The sequence below is a fragment of the Clarias gariepinus genome, chromosome 20, assembly GCF_024256425.1.
Source record: "Clarias gariepinus isolate MV-2021 ecotype Netherlands chromosome 20, CGAR_prim_01v2, whole genome shotgun sequence".
In the NCBI taxonomy this organism is placed as follows: domain Eukaryota; kingdom Metazoa; phylum Chordata; class Actinopteri; order Siluriformes; family Clariidae; genus Clarias; species Clarias gariepinus.
Window position 1 is genome coordinate 10,326,893 of NC_071119.1, and position 20,051 is coordinate 10,346,943.

Sequence of the window (20,051 nt, forward strand, 5' to 3'; positions counted from 1 at the left end):
TTGACGTTTGCTATTTTGGAAAAACAAATTTTGCACTAATTTGTTGCATTTAAGTTGTAATTAAATTGTACAAAAGCCCAATTTTATGTGTATTAAGTATACTTTTGTGTGCTAAAGTGGAACAACTTTAAGTATACTTAGTACACTTAAAGTATATGGTTGTGTGTATACTAATGTATATACAGTACCTGACAGTAATTAACTAATTTAAACTATATATTTAATGTAGTATAAGTACATTACAGCATTTTTTTTTTTACTGTGTTGCACATACAGGAGTAATATCCTACTGTATGAATATATTCTTACTGCAGCAGTAGCATGCTGGTATACTTCTAACCAATTTCAAATACTGAAAAAGTACACTTTGTGGTTAATAAAAATATACATATACAGTACACACAGTCTTCAATACTATTTTATTGGAAATATGTTACCAGTGTTTAAAATAATTTAGAAATGCTGAATGCATTTTAGCAGCACGGTGGTGTAGTGGTTAGCACTGTCGCATTGCACCTCCAGGGTTCGGGTTCGATTCCCGGCCAGGCTCGATTCCCGTCTCTGTGTGCATGGAGTTTGCATGTTCTCCGCGTGCTTGGTGGGTTTCTTCTGGGTATTCCGGTTTCCTCCCACAGTCCAAAGACATGCAGGTTAGGCTAACTGACGTTCCCAAATTGCCTGTAGTGCATGTATAATTGTGTGAGTGTATATGTGTGTGCCCTGCGATGGATTGGCACCCTGTCCAGGGTGTGCCCTAAGTCTCCTGGGATAGTCTGCAGGTCCTCACGACCCTGAATACAAGATAAAGCGGTATAGACGATGAGTGAGTGAATGCATTTTCTACACTATACTGTATTATGTTTTTGAAACACATTACATCAGTAATTATAAAGCATTTTGTTTATGAATTCAAAAAATTTTATTTGCACAAGGTTCCAAAAAAAGGCTGTAGTATTTAATGTGTTTAACACTAAGTCTGTAGTAGTTTGTAATGTATCAAGAGCCACGGTATTCAGGGTAATGGAAGCATACCACCAAGGAGGATGAACCACATCCAACAGGAGTAACTGTGGACGCAAAAGGAAGCGGTCTGAAAAGGATGCCCGGGTGCTAACCCAGATTGTATTCAAAAAGCATAAAACCATAGCTGCCCAACTCACTGCAGAATTAAAGCACCTCAACGCTCCTGTTTCCACCAAAACTGGACTAGGCTGCTATAGCCAAACCTTCTCACTCGTGCCAATGCCAAACGATGCTAGCAGGAAAAAATTTTTGGCTGTGGACAATGTGAAACGTGTTGTTCTCTGAGGAGTTCACTTTCACTGTCTTTTCCACATCCGAGAGAGTTTGTATTAGTCCCAAAGAGGCATAACACCCAGACTTGTGCATAACTAGAGTGAAGCATGGGGGTGGATCAGTGATGGTTTGGGCTGCAATATTATGGCATTCCCTAGGCCTAATACTAGATGGGCACCTCACTCCCAAGGATATATATATATATATATATATATATATATATATATATATATATATATATATATATAGTATATTTCAAATAAATAAATTAATTAAAAAATAAGTTCTATATGCAACAATGTGTGTTAACAATGTGATTTGTTTAGTATGTTCCTACTGAGAGAGGGATGTGAGTGTTTTTCTCAATATAATGCCACAACTCATTTGAGATCAAAAATCCCTCTACAATTTTGCACCCTTAAATGTCTTTATATCACATTTGGTGGCGACCATACCCACATGGAAAGAACCTATATGAGGATATATGCGCATATATGAAACCTATATGCAGTATATATGCGCATATATCCTCACCTATATGGGGATATATGCGCATATATGAAGCCTATATGCAGTATATATGCATATATATATGATAATATATATGCTGCATATAGGCAAAATTGAGGTGCATATATGTGCATATACAGGCCATATAGGTCTCCTGTATTGCTTCTTTATATCCACATATAAGCCCTATATGTACATACAAGATATGTCTCCTATATAGCTTATGGCAGGATCTGGTCTTTTTAGCTCATATCTCACTTTGGCAACTGTCATACATGATGTGCTCATATTTTCTATTATCAAGGCAATAACTAAGAACTAACTAAATAAAAAACACATTTTAGAATTTCTGTCGCATTATCTGCTAATGACCCGAGGCAGGACACGCCCACACGCCAATCACGCGGAAATTAGTCCGGCTAATTTACATACTAGGCCACGCCCCCGGACAAGGAAACTCTTCAGAATGTTCTGGAAAGTGGGAGGAGTTTACATTTACCTTAGAAGAAGACTGTGTGGCCCTGACGACGAACGGGAGCATTTTGAAGAGAGAATCACTGGGTAAGTTATTAAGTCTTATATAACTCTTATTCTGATAATATTAAACTAATATTAGTAAATATTTTCCTCACTTCAGCTAGCTCTTGTCAGCTTGTGTGACACATTGGCTTTCAATGCCATTTACATAGTTTAGGTAAATCATGCTAACATGCTGCCTTTCTGTATGTAGCACAAACATGATATTTCCCGGTGGCTAAGCTAATGCCTTATGGAGTTTACAGATGTTTATAAATGTTTTAATAAATAATCATTTATTATTATTATACTGTCTTATTATTTTTGTCTTTTCTAGATGCTACATTGAAGAAGTGGCCGGCAGCCACCCGAGGGCAGACAGGCACATCTATCAATTCAAAGCTCACGAAGCTGAGAAGGTCCTCAAAATATATATATATGTTTTCTTCCTGTTGAGTTTTTTTGTCTTATTTTTGTTCTTGTACTATTTGATTGTTCTTAAATAAATAAAAAAATAAAATTTCTACATTTTGGGCTTTTATTTATGTTGTCTAACAGCTATCGATTTTAATAATTTTACTAATATCTAGGTAAAAATATAGGTGCATATATGCACATAGGTACATGTATGCATGTGTATATATAGGTACATATATGCACGTATATATGTACACATATATGTACATATAATATAGGAAAACGGCCAATTTTATATATGTCACATATATTAAAAACCTATATCAAACCTATATTAAAACATATATGTTTTATATAGGTTTTTTCCGTGTGGGCATAAATCCACTAGAAGGAGTACATCAAAATCCATCAGGTGCATTTTGGCAAACGACCCAAAATAACAATCTTCCTGTTTATTTGGGCCCAGGACATGCAGTGTACCGAGTTTTGTGTGCGTACGTGCAAGTGTGTATGAGCTATGCAGCGACTCTCAGGCATGCTAATGGCAGCAGATTGCCACTTGTCCGTCAAGTTTTATGAGCTTTTGAGCATGTTAAGACCCCCAAAAGGTGGAAAAAAATCCTTAGGAAAACAAGAGGGTCCTCCACACCCTATAGTTCTTGGGCCCTTAAAATAATAATCCCTAAGAAAAAGAAGAGGGTCACACCCTAGTGCTTTGGAAATTACATCGAACTTTCACTTATAGTGTATTTTCCTATAATATATTTTTGAAAAGTGTACTTGAATAAAATTATTTTAAAGTATGTTTAAAGTGTAATTCCAAAAACTGGTAAAAGCATGAAGTTACGATACCTTTTGTATATTAACAGATGGTACAACTTTTTGTTAGTCTATTTGCTATGTTCTATCGAAAGGTTTAAATAGATTTGTAATACACTAAAGTGTTTTTTTCTTCACTAGGGTATTCACCCATCAGTTGCCAGCTGAAACATACAGTAGTAATCACTGCAATAATTATTTAATAGGGTAAGGGGTTTTCCCCCTTGTGGCTTGTATTTAAGCAATGTTTTTATACCCAGGTTGATAAATCAGGCCTACTGACAAGGGAAAGACCCTGGGTTTACCTACCTGTAACAAATTTTGCATGGTTATCCAAACTTTACACATAATTTACATCACATCACATCATACATACACATTTAACATGCTTTATGTTCATCCATTAAAAAGTTAAGTAGATGTTTATAAATGTTTGGTTTGATTTTCATTGCTACTTTTTTAATTGCTCTTGCAAAAATTTTATTTACAATGAAAACACAATAAAAAAATTGTTATTGAATACAATGCCACACATTTATTTTATAAAGAAAAGCAAATTATATATCTTAAAAAAAAATAATACTACGGTTTCACAAAGAGCATTACTAAGTTATTTCTTTAAGACCAATAGAGCCACAAAACCTACAGGATGTAAGAGTTTGGAACTTTATGCCTTTGGGTAAAAAAGGGGAATTAAACTCTACATGCAAAAATGTTAAAGAATAAAACAACAAACAGATGAAAGATAAATGCGTTCAGAAGCAGAATGTGATTACAAATTTCCACTTTACACATTCTATCCACTGACATTAAATGAAAATACAATTTTTAATAAAATGTCACACAAGGAGTAAATTACTGGTTTAATTTTGGTTTAACCTACACATTTTACAGGTTTATTAAAAAGCTGCATTTGCATAAATGTACACATAATTAAGAAAAAAAAGGCTGATATAAAAACTGTGAGAATATTAGCCATTAAGTGGCAAAGATTAACTGCAATATCTATTGTTATTTTAAACAATGCCTTGCCTAATTGTTAATATGTTTACATTATATGACATTTAAGGTGATAGTATCTTTTCACAGATCCAGACAAACTCTTTGCTACAGGAATAATCGGCCCAGTTCAAGACAGGATCTCTCCCATATCCACGTATAGCGCAGTCCTCATCTCCGTTACTGTTGGGTTCCCCCACTGACCAGAACCTGAAGGACAAAGGAAGCAAACAAACATTTAAACAAACAAGGGAAAAATCTAATTCTTTAAGCAATGAAAAGGCAGTAAATGCATTATGAGCAGAGTTTAAGTCACTGATCTCTTACGCTGTTGTTGCTGGTGTATCGTCCACCCATTTCCAGTCACCCTCCTCAAATATGTCATTCAGACCAATCCAAGCATTTCTGCTGTGTTTACGTATAAATTCCTGGCATTGAAAGTTATTGTCATTAAAAATATATAAAAAATCAAGTTCATGATTTAATCCCATTTCTTCTCTCATTCACCTGTTCCTCTTTGCTGTTTATGATCACTAGGTCTGCCCCTCTTTCTTTGCAGTCCTGTCTGCTCTCAGTCCAGTTCTTCTCCTCAGTCGAGATGTAGTACATACTGGAGATGTAAAACATCCATCCCTCCTTCATGGCCCTGTCTACACATGGAGATCAGAAAATACATTATCATTTTTTATTTTTTATTTTTTCAAAGACATAATTTGCATGGGTAGACACATCAGGAGCCTATTACTTAGCTTATACTATTGAAATGTGAACTCATAAATTAATTAATTGATTAATTTACAAGATGTATAAAGAAAGTATTGTTGTGCCTAATTTTTTTTTACAATAAATGCTGGAAACTTAACTAGGGTTATCGATTTGTGTAAATACAGTACAAGCACCCCATATGAGTGAGCAGGAGTGCACGATCCAACTGACTGTTTGTGATGTGAGTCTCATAAGGGAAAGTGGTCTACACAAAGTGTTCCAACCGCCCACACTTTTACCTTTTGGCAAACTGTCCAATGCCTCCTATTTTACACGCTTGAACAGTTAAACAAATCAAGCAAAAAAATAAAATTCATTTAAATCGTGTACTCACCTAAATTAGGCACATTTTTCTGAAGTTCATTTTTTAGCTTCAGTAACTGGTCTCTCTCTGTAGTCAGGGTGTTGTAACTGGCCTGTAACTGGTCTCTCTCTGTAGTCAGGGTGTTGTAACTGGCCTGTAACTGGTCTCTCTCTGTAGTCAGGGTGTTGTAACTGGCCTGTAACTGGTCTTTTTCTGTATTTAGTTTGTTTAAATTGATCCACAGCACTATGATGGCAGTCAGTAGGAGAACACACATTACAACCAAAGACACTGCAGTCACCTTGTAATATTTATACGCTGCAGGGTCGATACCTGCAACTAAAGAGAAATAACATTTATAATTTTGTAGTTCAATTTTGTAGTTTTGCAGATATACCAGTAAATGCAAACCAATAACATGAAATAAGTTAAATATAGACTACACATTATATATTTAACTATATTAGTAAAAAAGTTTATGTATGAAAATTTTTTTAAAAAAATTAATAATTAAAAATATTTTATTTAACTGAATATGCATGCTATGTTTTAAAATATCAATTTAATTTTCAAATCAAAACACTTTTATTAAGGCTTCTTAATAAAATCATATTAGACTACATTTATTAGGTTAAGGGATTTTTATATGCAACAACAATCGGAAAACATTATTTAGACATCAGAATCGCTGTCACAATATTCTTTAATGCTGCAGGTCAAACTGGAGTTCTTTAATCTGCATTTCATTATAATAACTGTTGGACTGTATTAATAAATATTGAAAATTGTTTAAGAATGATTAAAGACGTGCAATAAAATCATATTTGTGGGGAATTTTTCACTTTTTTTTTTTTTTTTTCCTGATTCTTTCCCTAATTTAGTCGTGGCCACTTCCTCCCGGTCACTAGGGGGCTCCAACATTAAGGCTACTACTACCATTCAGCCGGGAGGGCCAAAGACTATCACGTGTTTCCTCCGGACCGCTTGACGCCAGCCGACCGCATCTTTTCGAACTGCTTGCTCACGCACCGTTAGGGGCGGAGTAACATACTCGGAGTAACATACTCCCTCCGCGTGCGCGAGCTCACAGACGCCCCTGATTGGCTGTAGAGCCGTGATTAATGTGGGAGCACAAAGTACCTCTCATCCCTCCCCTCTGAGAGAGCTCGGCCAATCAGCTCTCCCTAGACCTCCGACTGTGAGGGGTAACAGCATCACCCGGGGATCGTACCAGCGATCCCCGGATGATAGGCGAGCACTTTACCACTGCGCCACTTGGAGGCCCAATATTTCACTTCTAGTATGTTTCATGATATTATGTGTGCATGATAACAGAGTGTTTTCTTTTCTTGACCTCAACACGCTGAGCTATCTGCAAACATTTTCTTAGTATAATCTATGTCCAGGGGCATAAAACTGCTAAAGGCTCATAATTGAACTGTTCTCAAGCTACTGTTCTTCTCCACGTTATCTTTTATAAACATTCCAGACCAGCTGTACCCACTCCTGCACCCCTCCTTTTTGGTAATTTTGTGCGTGTGCATATACAGTGGTGTGAAAAACTATTTGCCCCCTTCCTGATTTCTTATTCTTTTGCATGTTCGTCACACAAAATGTTTCTGATCATCAAACACATTTAACTATTAGTCAAAGATAACATAATTGAACACAAAATGCAGTTTTTAAATGATGGTTTTTATTATTTAGGGAGAAAAAAAATCCAAACCTACATGGCCCTGTGTGAAAAAGTGATTGCCCCCCTTGATAAAAAATAACTTAACTGTGGTTTATCACACCTGAGTTCAATTTCTGTAGTCACCCCTAGGCCTGATTACTGCCACACCTGTTTCAATCAAGAAATCACTTAAATAGGAGCTACCTGACACAGAGAAGTAGACCAAAAGCACCTCAAAAGCTAGACATCATGCCAAGATCCAAAGAAATTCAGGAACAAATGAGAACAAAAGTAATTGAGATCTATCAGTCTGGTAAAGGTTATAAAGCCCTTTCTAAAGCTTTGGGACTCCAGCGAACCACAGTAAGAGCCATTATCCACAAATGGCAAAAACATGGAACAGTGGTGAACCTTCCCAGGAGTGGCCAGCCGACCAAAATTACCCCAAGAGCGCAGAGACAACTCATCTGAAAGGCCACAAAAGACCCCAGGACAACATCTAAAGAACTGCAGGCCTCACTTGCCTCAATTAAGGTCAGTGTTCACGACTCCACCATAAGAAAGAGACTGGGCAAAAATGGCCTGCATGGCAGTTTCCAAGGCGCAAACCACTTTTAAGCAAAAAGCACATTAAGGCTTGTCTCAATTTTGCTAAAAAGAACATCTCAATGATTGCCAAGACTTTTGGGAAAATACCTTGTGGACCGACGAGACAAAAGTTGAACTTTTTGGACGGTGCGTGTCCCGTTACATCTGGCGTAAAAGTAACACAGCATTTCAGAAAAAGAACATCATACCAACAGTAAAATATGGTGGTGGTAGTGTGATGGTCTGGGGTTGTTTTGCTGCTTCAGGACCTGGAAGGCTTGCTGTGATAGATGGAACCATGAATTCTACTGTCTACCAAAAAATCCTGAAGGAGAATGTCCGGCCATCTGTTCGTCAACTCAAGCTGAAGCGATCTTGGGTGCTGCAGCAGGACAATGACCCAAAACACACCAGCAAATCCACCTCTGAATGGCTGAAGAAAAACCAAATGAAGACTTTGGAGTGGCCTAGTTAAAGTCCTGACCTGAATCCTATTGAGATGTTGTGGCATGACCTTAAAAAGGCGGTTCATGCTAGAAAACCCCTTAAATAAAGCTGATCTACAACAATTCTGCAAAGATGAGTGGGCCAAAATTCCTCCAGAGCGCTGTAAAAGACTCGTTGCAAGTTATCGCAAACACTTGATTGCAGTTATTGCTGTTAAGGGTGGCCCAACCAGTTATTAGGGTCAGGGGGCAATTACTTTTTCACACAGGGCCATGTAGGTTTGGATTTTTTTTCTCCCTAAATAATAAAAACCATCATTTAAAAACTGCATTTTGTGTTTACTTGTGTTATCTTTGACTAATAGTTAAATGTGTTTGATGATCAGAAACATTTTGTGTGACAAACATGCAAAAGAATAAGAAATCAGGAAGGGGGCAAATAGTTTTTCACACCACTGTCTTATGGCGGGAATACAGGCTGAGCACTGAGTAGACAAAAGGGGGTCTACCAAAATTCAAGAAATCCTTACAATATGGGGGCTCTGTCCAGGATACCTTTAATCGGGTAAGTGCTGCTTTATTTTTCTCTATAAGGATAGAACAAGCACACTCCCTGGTTTTTGGTATCTGAACCATGTATGGGGCAGGATTGTCTTGTGGCTTTTACGCCTGTTTAGCACGCGCTCGCTTCTGAAAAGTTCCTGGAACTGAAGCATAGTGTGGAAGCCGTATTCTGTTGCCCACTCTTTGTTGTTGTCTTTGTAGAGCTCTTTTGTTGTCTTTATTTGTTGAAGTATTGTGTGTTGTATCGCTGGAAGGGTGTTCTTCTGGGAAGGGAAAGACTCCCAAGAAGGTGTCGGGATGAACTCCTGACAGCGCTATTTCGGATGATCCCGAGGATACTGATGGTGAGGATGATGATAACTCGGACGATGAAGGGCTGGATAAAGGCTTCTAGGCACTGTCAGCTCATGGGTGCGGATTATTGCTTTATTTTGCAATCGGTTCTGGGAGATGGGTACGATCAGGCTGATTTAATAAAAACAGTAAAATTAGACCCTAAAACAAACTAATGGTCTGTAGTGAAAAAATTTAAGACATAGACGAGGGAGGACAACGGAAAAAGAAGGAATATGACTTTCTTTGGGGTAATTCTAATGAATCTTTGAAACTCTTAAAAGATGAGCTAACTGCCTATCTTCTTGCATGTACAGAAACAAGCTAGTGAGGATCTGTCACGGGTAACTAACTGTAGACAAAAAAAAAAAGAGTGAGATTACATCCAAGTTTCTCCAGAGGTTCAGAGAGACCTGGACCCTTTTGGGTGGTATGGCCCTGTCTGAGGCAAACCCGCTTTTCCTTACCACCTTTTCGAACAATTGTTGATCAAAAATCATGAAAATTTTAAAGTTTCAATTGTCAGATCGTTCTACAATGACTATTAAAAGATTAGGCAAGTGTGTAAAAAAATGGAAGGAGATGGTATTTTAGAAAGCAAACAAGTGGCATTCTCTGTTTTGTGGAGAGTAAAGTATACAGAGGTGATAAAAAGGGGGTAGAGGAGGCAGAGGAGGCCACAGAAGAGGTAGAGGATGTCTGCAGGGTCAGAGTACACCCCATAGATCTGGTAATTGTCATTATTGTAATAAAGAAGGTCATTAGGCTCGCGAATGTCATATGTAGGCCCAAGATGAAGGATGTGGTAGACAAAATGTGTATAATCAATTGAATTGTGGTGGATTTTTTAGTCTCCCCACAGCGAAGTTGCCCTAATTTAGAATACTAAACAAATACTGTAACTGTAGTAAAAGAAATCAAAGAAAAACTTCAGACTCCGTGCAGATCTAGATGAAGTAAGGATAAGTTTTATTGCAGCAACAAAACAAAGTGAGCCAGCCCTGAAAATGCTTAGGATGTGACTCCAAGCATCGCCAAGAAACAGACTGCTTTAACTGTGACATGGGTACTTCTTTTATACAATTTCAAAGGGGCGGAGCACTCACCTAGCCCCCTCCTTTGTAATATTTTTTTATTTCTTATCAAACAATTTTTTATCCAATAAAAATACATTTTTCTATACTACGTCATATACCTCATCATCTGACTCCACCTCCTACTGATATTATTTTCCATTATAACTTCACTTTTCTTATTCAACTTAAAAAATATAGGGCGGCGCTTACGCCAACTATAAATTCTTGGTACTTCCGGTTTGCTCTACAGTTTTCAAGACACAGGCCATGGGTAAGCATCTTCTTCACATTATTTTTAACTATTTGTCTTATTTTATCAATTTTGTTGTATTTACGTATTTTTTATTTTGTTTCTTATAGCTAATCGCATCTGCACGAATAATCATTGCGTCCCTCCAATCGACTCGGACAGCGAGAGCAGTCCGGCTCACAGCCCTACTGACTACACTCCTACTGAACCTGTCAGGGACCGGGCCCCGGTGAGTTTTGCTGAGGATGAGCCCGAGCCATCTGGATCGCTATTACAGTTTCTAGAGGAGACAGGGCTTACTTTTCGTAAAACGGATGACTCCAAACCTGGTCCTTCTAAAAGACCTCGTGTGGATAGCCCTTATCCATTTTCTTTTAGGCCCGTACGGCCCGAGTCTACTACTCCGGCTCCGTCGGTCCTAAAACCTGTTTGTCATGTTAATGATGGTACCCAGACCGATTCTAAAGTGTCTGTTGGCACCCAAACAGATTCTATTCCCGCGCCTATGCCAATTCTAAATCGCGGTGTTTTTGTTCCTCTCACTGATCTTCAAATTGGTTTTGTCCTGCCTCAAAAGAGGTCAGATACTTGAATTTTATGCATTTTATTATGCTATTGATGCTTACCCAGGCCCCCTATGTTTTGTACTTTTATTTTGGGCCTTAAACTTTGTATCTTTATGTTTCTTACTATGTAGATGCACATACTATTGTATTTCTGTGTCTACTCTTATTAAATCTTTTATTCATAACTGTGTGTGTGTGTGTGTATTTTTTTGATTTGACATGTTGCATGTGTATCCAGTGCCTGTTACATCATAGTAAGGTCTGCTGAACTTGTGTTGTCTAGGTTACTATGACATCATGTGCATCTTATATCTAAGATGGCTGCAAGTCTAAGGTTTGTTAGGTACATACCAATCCGTTTTACTGTTTTACTATGACATCACACTGTCCCTGCCTTAACTCTGTTATCCTCACCTCACCTCTATAAGTCTTAACCAAAGTACAAATATTCTTAATTAAAATATGCTTACATATTTCCCCCTCTGTGACTTTTAAGTCACACAAAGAAAATAATGCATCAAATAACATATTACATATGTGAAATATTTAGAAAGAAAAAATTTAAACACTTAGTAGTTAGAACGTAGGAAAAATTAAACTAGCAGTTAAATTAGTAACACGAAAAACTTAACTTATAACCTCAACTTATAACCTCTATGGAACAACACTAGTAACTTATCTTAACTTATAGGAATACTTAACCTCTAGGGAACAACACTAGTAACTTATAGGAAAACTTACTACTTATAGAAAAACTTAGAACTATTATAGGAAAACTTAGAACTATTATGGGAAAACTTAGAAGAAAAAACCTAACTTCATATAAGAAAACTTAATATAGAAAACTTAACATAAACTCATATATCCTTACATATCTATAAGAAAACTTAACATAAAACTCATATATCCTTACATATTACCCCCTCAATAAACGATCGGTTAATGTAAGACAAGCAAAATGAGCAAATATAAGTAGAGTATAATAAACATGCAATGGTTATGATAGGATGAGTCCAGAGGTGGGCGAAAAAACCTTCAGTATAGCCAATTTAGAAGGAAAAATTCCACACCTTGCCAGCTTTTCATGCTCGACAGTGTATTCATCACCAGGACTTCAATCCTTATATTAAACATATATGACAGAAACATTTTAAACCGTTAAAGCCACTTAAGGAGTCCGTTAGCATCTCTGTAAATTAAAGATAATGTATCAAGAGCTTCAGTTCCTTCTTTAATCAATGTCTTTCGGTCCTCCTCAGTGAATTCAATCACATATAAGTCCTCACAGTTCCCCAGCTGTGATAGTGGAATTCGGTTCATCCTGCCCGTCTCCAGACGCAAAAAGTCTAGCCACATTTTATCAGCTTCCGGAAGAGTGTCCAGTGCACGTTGCAGGGGCATCGGCGTATTTGTCCATAAAATGTCATCCCCCAACATCACTTTAACTATGGTTTTAGTTGCTGCCATGTAAACATCGTCAAATTCAACTACTCCACAGATATCATCTTCATCCCACTCTTCTTCAATCCCAAAACCTTTAAACACACCTAGCTCCAGATGTCTCCCAAGCTGATATGTAGTTGTCTCTAGACGAAGTCCTCTGCTTACATCCAGGTCGAAGGCTTCCTGTGTCTTTGCTTTAATCCATTTGAAATCCTTTGTCAAGACGTTAGCCATGATGATGAACTCCTTGGTCCCTATTGGATGTTGCGGATGCCAGTCAACCAGGTCATGTCTCAATTCCGTCCATCTTTTCGTTGGAGTCTTTTCCATAATCTCTTTCCATGCACCACAGCAGAGTGAACAGGAAACTATCCACTTTGGGTCAGGTAACGGTTCCATTCTGCAATACATACGTGTACAGCAGAAACAAAACACAAAAACAAAACAAAACACCAAACATAAAACATACTTCTTTTATACTACTTTTTCTCTGATATAGTTACTTGAACATGGGTTAAATATGTTAGATTAAAATGTGCTGTTATGCTAAACAAGTTTTTCAATGTACATGTGATTCAGCTAGTAGTCAATGGTTATTTATCCAGTGTTGTACTTCATTTCCATATAAGTGGACTCCTCATCTTCATCCGGTGTAATCTGGTCATGGTATTCCATAACAACAGTATATTGTCCTACCATTCTCTGAATGCTTGCTCTGGCCAAGGGAATAATGCAGCATGACAAAGTGAGTAGGGTGCCTAGCACTATCAAAACTATCGTTCCTAATTTAACAAGTAGTCCATACCAATTAGAAGGATTAAGCCAGTCAAACCAAGAGGTCCACACAGTGGTTTTCTGTACGTCTTGGGTGACTCTAACATGTTCATCTCTTAATTTCCGCATGGCTCTTAGTATTTTGGTTATGTTACCCTCGGGGCCTGTGTGTCTTGGAATATATGTACAGCAGTCTTCTCCAATTAAGGCACATACTCCTCGTTGAGGTGCTAACAAAGTGTCCAGTGCAAATCTATTCTGCATGGCCATTACTGTGGTTCTGTCTAATTGTTCTTGTACGAGTCCTAGAACACTCAATGTGTGATTCCAAAATCTCTGTTGATTATACCATAGTAGGTTTATCCATCTTGCGTTTTTCGCAATTTGAACCCATGGAAGGAAAATTGTCGTAAATGCTCCTCCTACCCTGTTTATAACTTCATGTTCAGTTGGTACGCCTATGGGAATGCCATCCCAAGTCACTGTTATACCTCCTTCCTTATCAAACTCTTCCCATTTCTTCAATTCCTCCTGACCAACTGTATCTTTAAATTTTACCTCTCGTTTGTTCCTTTTACTTTGTTTGTTCTGTAATCCTATCACAATTAGTTCTCCTTCTAGTAGCACTGGAGCACAGCATCCACTCCAGTCCTTTGGTAGAGTCTGTCTAACCGTGGTTCCCTCACAGTACCAAAATATGTCAGCTAAAGGCGTTGTACCATTTCTTAAATCTGGTTGTCTTACTTTTACTCTATCGCTACATAACATATCGTTAGCTTCTTCGTCACATATCCGACGCATTTCTATAGAAAATCCTGCTGCTGGTTGGGTTTCATTGCAGCTCGATGACAGATCTCCTATCTCTACACTTCCCTCTGAGCAGATACACAGAGGGTAGATCTGTTGGACTGGTGTTATTTCACGTTGAACTGCGTCCATTGTTTCTACGGGTTGATATGTGCATTTGCTTGTGTTTTGCATCCATTCTGGACCATAATTTATTGCAACTGAATGTAAAAGGCAGCTGATAGGACATAATCGTGATTCACTATATTCTGGATCGTCTTTACATTCACTTGTTCCCTGAGTTATTACTACCTTTGGTGGTTTGTTACTTCTATCCTGACACACAATGCAGTCCCTTTGTGTTAAAGAAACAGCTGTGAACTTCAGCCATTGGTAGAACATGTCATTTTTCCATGTCTGGTCAGACTCTTTTCTGTTCTCAGGTATCTGTTTTATTATTTGTGGAATTATATTTACATAGTTTATTGACTCAGTATCTGATATTCTAGGTTGGCCGGGTCTTTTTGCTATACATCCATGCCAATGCGGTAATTCTAAACATACTCCTTGTATTTTGCCGTTTGTTGATTTATTGAAAGCGCACCATTCATTGTATTGTGGTGTAGCCTCAATCAACTCATTTAGCGCAGTTATCTCGTGCACCTCATGAATTGTATGAATTTTCTCTAAGTCTATATAAATGCGAGTTTGATCTCTTTGGGGTCGTGACTTGTCTACCTTTATCTGAAAGGTTCCTATCCATTTTCCCATTCGTTTCCACGTTGGTAAACCAGTCAGCATTCTTGCTTTTGTTATTGTAGCTAGTACACAATATATTTGCCTTTTTTCTTCATTATCCCAGTCTGGTTTAGGTTTAGGTTCTTCACTCTTGGGGGTCCCTCCATTAATCAAAGTGGTCAGTAGAACTATTATTATAACCATAGATCTTCTTTGATGATTTTGGGGGTAGTAACAGTGTGGTTTCTCCATCTGGATCACAACGGTGACACGTGGGACTATGGCCAAATAATCTACACAATATGTTTCTTGGGGTGTTTTTTGTTGGGTATGTTCTTTCTACTGTAGTTAATTTAAATAATCTAATCACTATCTGATCCAGTATCAGCTTCTAACTGTCTCCGTGCTGTTTCAATTTTGGTACGTTTATCTTCTCGCTGTCTAACTTGAGCTCTTGTTCGGTGAGACGGTCCTGCTTGTTCTGCCTCTGCTTCTGCTTCTTCAAGCTCAGCTTCCCAATCTTGTATATCTTCTTGAGGCCACTCTGGCCAATAGCCTTGTTCCTCTTCCTGCTCTTCCCACGGTAACCCTTCAGTGCGTTCGTATGGATCTGGTGCTTGTTGTCTGGGTCTTTCGTCGTCTCTCTGAGGATCTGATTGCAAACCTGAAGGTCCTGCTCTTGGAGAATCAGTGTCCTCCTGAGGAAACCTATCTCTTGCCTGGTCCGGATTTGGCGCCTTGCAGCAATGATTTAAATGGTACCATACGTTTTTACCTTTAACTTTCACAGCAGTTGGAGTTGCCAACACCACCTTGTATGGTCCTTCCCTTCTAGCTTGATCCCACTTTCTTTTGAACACTCGGATGAATACCCAGTCACCAGGCAGTACAGTTCTCTCGTCCTCTGCCTCAGCGTCCTCAGCTTGATCAGCTGCTCTCTGTCTGGTGTTATCGTGTATTGTTGCTCCCTTAACCTGTTGGAAAATAACTTTGTGTATTTCAGATAAGTGTTTTACATAATGATCGAGTTCACTTTGCAGTTGTTCAAGTGTGGGGCCTTTATAGGGCCCGCGAGTAAAGGAAGTAAGCATAGGTCTGCCAGTAAGCATTTCATGCGGAGTTAGATGCGTGTTACGGTTAGTCTGCGATCTCATGCCCATTAAGGCTAACGGCAAAGCTTGAAACCAGTTCATGCCTGTCTCCGCACATATTTTAGCCAATTTCATCTTCAGAACTCCATTTGCTCTTTCTACCATCCCCTGAGATTGGGGGTGATAAACACATCCGAATCTGTGCTTGATGTTTAACCACTGAGTAATTTTCTGTACTATCTTATTTGTGAAGTGTTTACCATTGTCTGAACTGATTGTGTCTGGAATTCCAAATCTTGGTATCACCTCTCTACATAAGAATTTTGCTACAGCCGTTGCATCTTCCTTAGCTGTTGCCACAGCTTCTACCCATCTGCTAAATCTGTCTTCTAACACTAAGATATATCGTTTTCCTTGTATCCTAGGTTCCCCCATGTCCACATAATCAAACATTATATGCCTGAACGGCCCATCTGGCTCTGGGATGTGTCCTATCGGTGATGTAAAGTGTTTTCTAACGTTAAATCTAGCACAGATGTCGCAAAACTGCGATAATGTTCGATGAACCATAGGACCTAGATAAGGCGACCACCATTCCTTTTGGATTCTCCTTATCACTTCCCCTTTTGCTACGTGATCGTTACCATGAACTTGTCTTATCAGGGTTATAAGAAAATTTTGTGGAGCTACAAAACGCCCATCTGCACTTCGCCAAACGTTAGTATCATTATTTTTTGTTGCTCCTCTTGCGAGCCATTTGCGAATCTCTTCTCCTGATGCTGCTGCCTGCATGTTCGCTAGTGAGGTTAAGTCTGGTGTAGGGGGCGCATAGTCTTCAGGTATAAGTAATAATCTTTCCTCTGACTCTGGACTTGCCCTCAGTTCTTCATCAGGACTAATGCTCGATTCTGGAGAGCTTGGTTCATTATCTCCCTGCGGATTAGGTTCTGGCTGCGCTGCTGTCTCTGGCATCATATTTATTTGGTTTACTGCTGCTTTCTTTGCTGCTTCATCTGCTGCTTCATTTCCGCCACTAACAAAAGTACCATCTTTTTTGTGTGCTGCACATTTAACTATGGCTAATCTTGATGGTAATTTGATTGCATCTAACAGTTCTGATATTGCTTCTCCATGTACTACTGATGTTCCGTCTGCTCTTTTGTAACCTCTTTGTGCCCATATGGGGCCATATAAATGGCATATTCCATATGCGTAAGCTGAATCTGTATATATCGTACATGCCTTGCCTTCTGCTAGCTTGCAAGCGTCTGTCAAAGCAAGTAACTCAGCTAACTGAGCAGAACAGGGTTGTGGCACATGCTCTGCTTGTGCAATTCTAAACGTTTTCCCATCTAGATCTGGTGTTACTATAGCATATCCTGCTTTATTGCTATCCCCATCTCTAAAACATGACCCATCCACAAAATATATACAATCTGGATGTGACAGAGGTTGGTTCTCTAAATCTTGGCGTGTCTTTAGATATTCTGCTGACACTATTTGACAATCGTGGGGATCTCCCTCTGCCGGGGTCATTATTCGATCCGCTGGATTTACTGTCTGACACCTTCGTATGGTCAATTCTGGTGCAGAGAGTATTACATCATATCCTGTTCTTCTGGCGTTTGTAATTACAAACGATGGACTAGTCAAGAGTGCATGTAATGCGTGGGTCGTATACAGCGTTACTGGATGTCCCATAGTAATTGATGTTGCTTTCTCATAAGCAAATGCTGCGGCTGCCACTCCTCTGTAACAGGGAGGCATGCCTTTTTCAATATTATCAAGCGCTGTACTATAATAAGCAATTGGTTGTTTACCAGGACCTTGTTGTTGTGTCAGAACTCCTGTGGCAAAGCCGCCACGCTCCGAGACATATAGGTGGAATGGCTTGTTATATTCTGGACTAGCAAGTGCTGGTGCTGTACAGAGTTCTCTTTTTAGTTGTTCAAAAGCTTCTAGTGCTTCAGGTGTCCATGTTAACACTGCACTGGTTTTTGTTTGTCCCACTGCCTTGACTAATGCTCTTAAGGGTGCTGTTTTTAATGCAAAGTCACATATCCAGTCTCTGCTATATCCTACCATACCTAGAAAGGATAGCATCTCTTTTACGGTTCGTGGTTTAGGTGCTTTTGATATTGCTTCTATATGTTCTGGAGATATGTGCTTAGATGTTCCTTTCAACACTCTGCCTAGGTACTCTACCTCTTGCTTACAGAATTGCAATTTTTCTCTGCTAACTTTATGTCCATTTTCAGCTAGTACTGTCAGGACTCTTAATGAATCCACTATACATTGTTCTTTCGTTGGACTACAAATCAAAAGATCATCACAGTACTGAATCAAAGTGCTTTTAATATTTATCGAGGCTAGATCTTGAGTTAATACTCGGTTAAATATTGATGGGCTCTCGCAGTATCCCTGAGGTAAACGATTGTAAGACAGCTGTTGTCCCTCGTAGGTAAAAGCAAACAAGTGTTGTGATGCTGGATGTAGTGGAATACTAAAAAATGCTGAACATAGATCTATGACTGTGTACCACTGAGTGTCTTCTGGTATATTAGACAGTAGTGTATGTGGATCAGGCACTACAGGTAATTCTGCTTCTACAATTTGATTTATGGCTCGTAAATCATGTACGAGTCTCCATTTATCTGAATTGGGCTTTCTGACAGGAAATATAGGAGTATTACAAGGACTCTTTATGGGTTTTAATACTCCAGCTTTTAATAACCCGTCTATGGTCGGTTTAATCCCTGCTATAGCTTGAGGTGTCAGTGGATATTGTCTTTGATAAGGCAATTTTGCATTTGGTCTTATTTTTATTAAGGCTTGTCCTCCAGACTTAACTAATCCCACATCTGTAGAATGCTTTGTCCATAGTTTTTCTGGGATTGTTTTCAGTAATTCCTCTTCTAATGCTAACTCTGTTTCATCTATCTGTCCTAACATCTTAACTGGCATTTGTGTATGCGATGACAACGGTATGTTACACATCCCCCTCTGAGGGTGTGTTGACAACGTCATGTTCCCATCTATCTCTGTGTGTGTTGCCCTCATTCTATCTATTCCTGAAAATATTAATTTCAAAAATCTCTGATCTTGTGAAATATGTACAGAAGGATTAGAGGTCTGTTCCCAGTTAATCACTTTAGCTGCTTGTTTTACCATCAGTCCTAATTCTTTGGATTGTGTCTTTTCCCCCACTAATAAGGAAATATGAGGTGCTGCATTAGGTACTTGATGCCAATGTTCCATTTGTTCAGTCAGGTGTACAGTAATGGCTGCTCCTGGAGCACCTACAATTATATCTCCTAGGGACACATCAGTGACTGTGTTTTCTATTACATCTGACCACAATTGGGCATATTCTTCATCTTGACTTCCTTGATCATAATACATAGTACAGTGTAGTGGTAAGGTTACTCTTTTACAATCTGGTCGATGTTGCATAATCCATTCTTCCCATAGATTTTGTGCATGTTGAGCTCCTTTGCCCTCGCACAGTAGCCAGTATACTGTATCTGAGTTGTTTTGCTTTTCAGTAATCTGTAAAAATTGTCCTATTGTTACATACAGTCCTTTAGTATTGCATTGAATTTTTGCTTTGAGTTTGCACAATAAGTCTCTTCCCAGCAAATTAACTGGAGTTGTAGGTGAAAATAATAAGGGTGCTATTATAGTGGTGTCTTCTAATGATATTATTTGGGGCTCTGTAAAATGCAATACTTGTGATAGTCCCGAGAAGCCTGTGGTTTTTATCGTATTGCTTGAGAGGGGGAGCTGTGAGCCTTCGCGTCCTATACATGAGTATGTGGCACCTGTGTCAATCATAAATGGAATTGGTCGTGAATTATTTATAGACACCATTACAGTTGGTTCCTGCTGTGGATGCAGTGTTGAGACATACTGCATCTGCTCCCCCTCTGGCTCCTCTGGGCCTCGTCAATTCCATTTCTGTGGCCCCATCCAGGGACCTGCCCACTGATTCTGAGGCTGTCCTTGTGTCCATGGTCCAGCGGGTTGTCTTGGACCAGGAGGTCCCATACTTCCTCGGGGTGCTTGTCCCCCTGCCAGCTGTGGACAGTTTCTTCT

At 38.8% G+C, this 20,051-nt stretch overlaps 2 protein-coding genes across 2 annotated transcripts in view; one reads left to right on the plus strand and one right to left on the minus strand.

The window, feature by feature from the left end:
- LOC128508315 (C-type lectin domain family 4 member M-like) overlaps window positions 1-20,051 on the plus strand; it is a 324,096-nt gene that overhangs the window by 73,639 nt on the left and 230,406 nt on the right. The window lies entirely within an intron of this gene.
- LOC128508321 (CD209 antigen-like protein E) overlaps window positions 4,081-20,051 on the minus strand; it is a 34,044-nt gene continuing 18,073 nt past the window's right edge. The window contains exons 3-6 of the mRNA XM_053479596.1: window positions 5,657-5,965; window positions 5,065-5,207; window positions 4,885-4,985; window positions 4,081-4,767 (exon numbers count right to left, since the gene is read on the minus strand). Of these exons, the coding sequence (XP_053335571.1) occupies window positions 4,623-4,767; window positions 4,885-4,985; window positions 5,065-5,207; window positions 5,657-5,965 (698 nt within the window). The 3' untranslated portion in view covers window positions 4,081-4,622. The remainder of the gene's footprint in view (window positions 4,768-4,884; window positions 4,986-5,064; window positions 5,208-5,656; window positions 5,966-20,051) is intronic.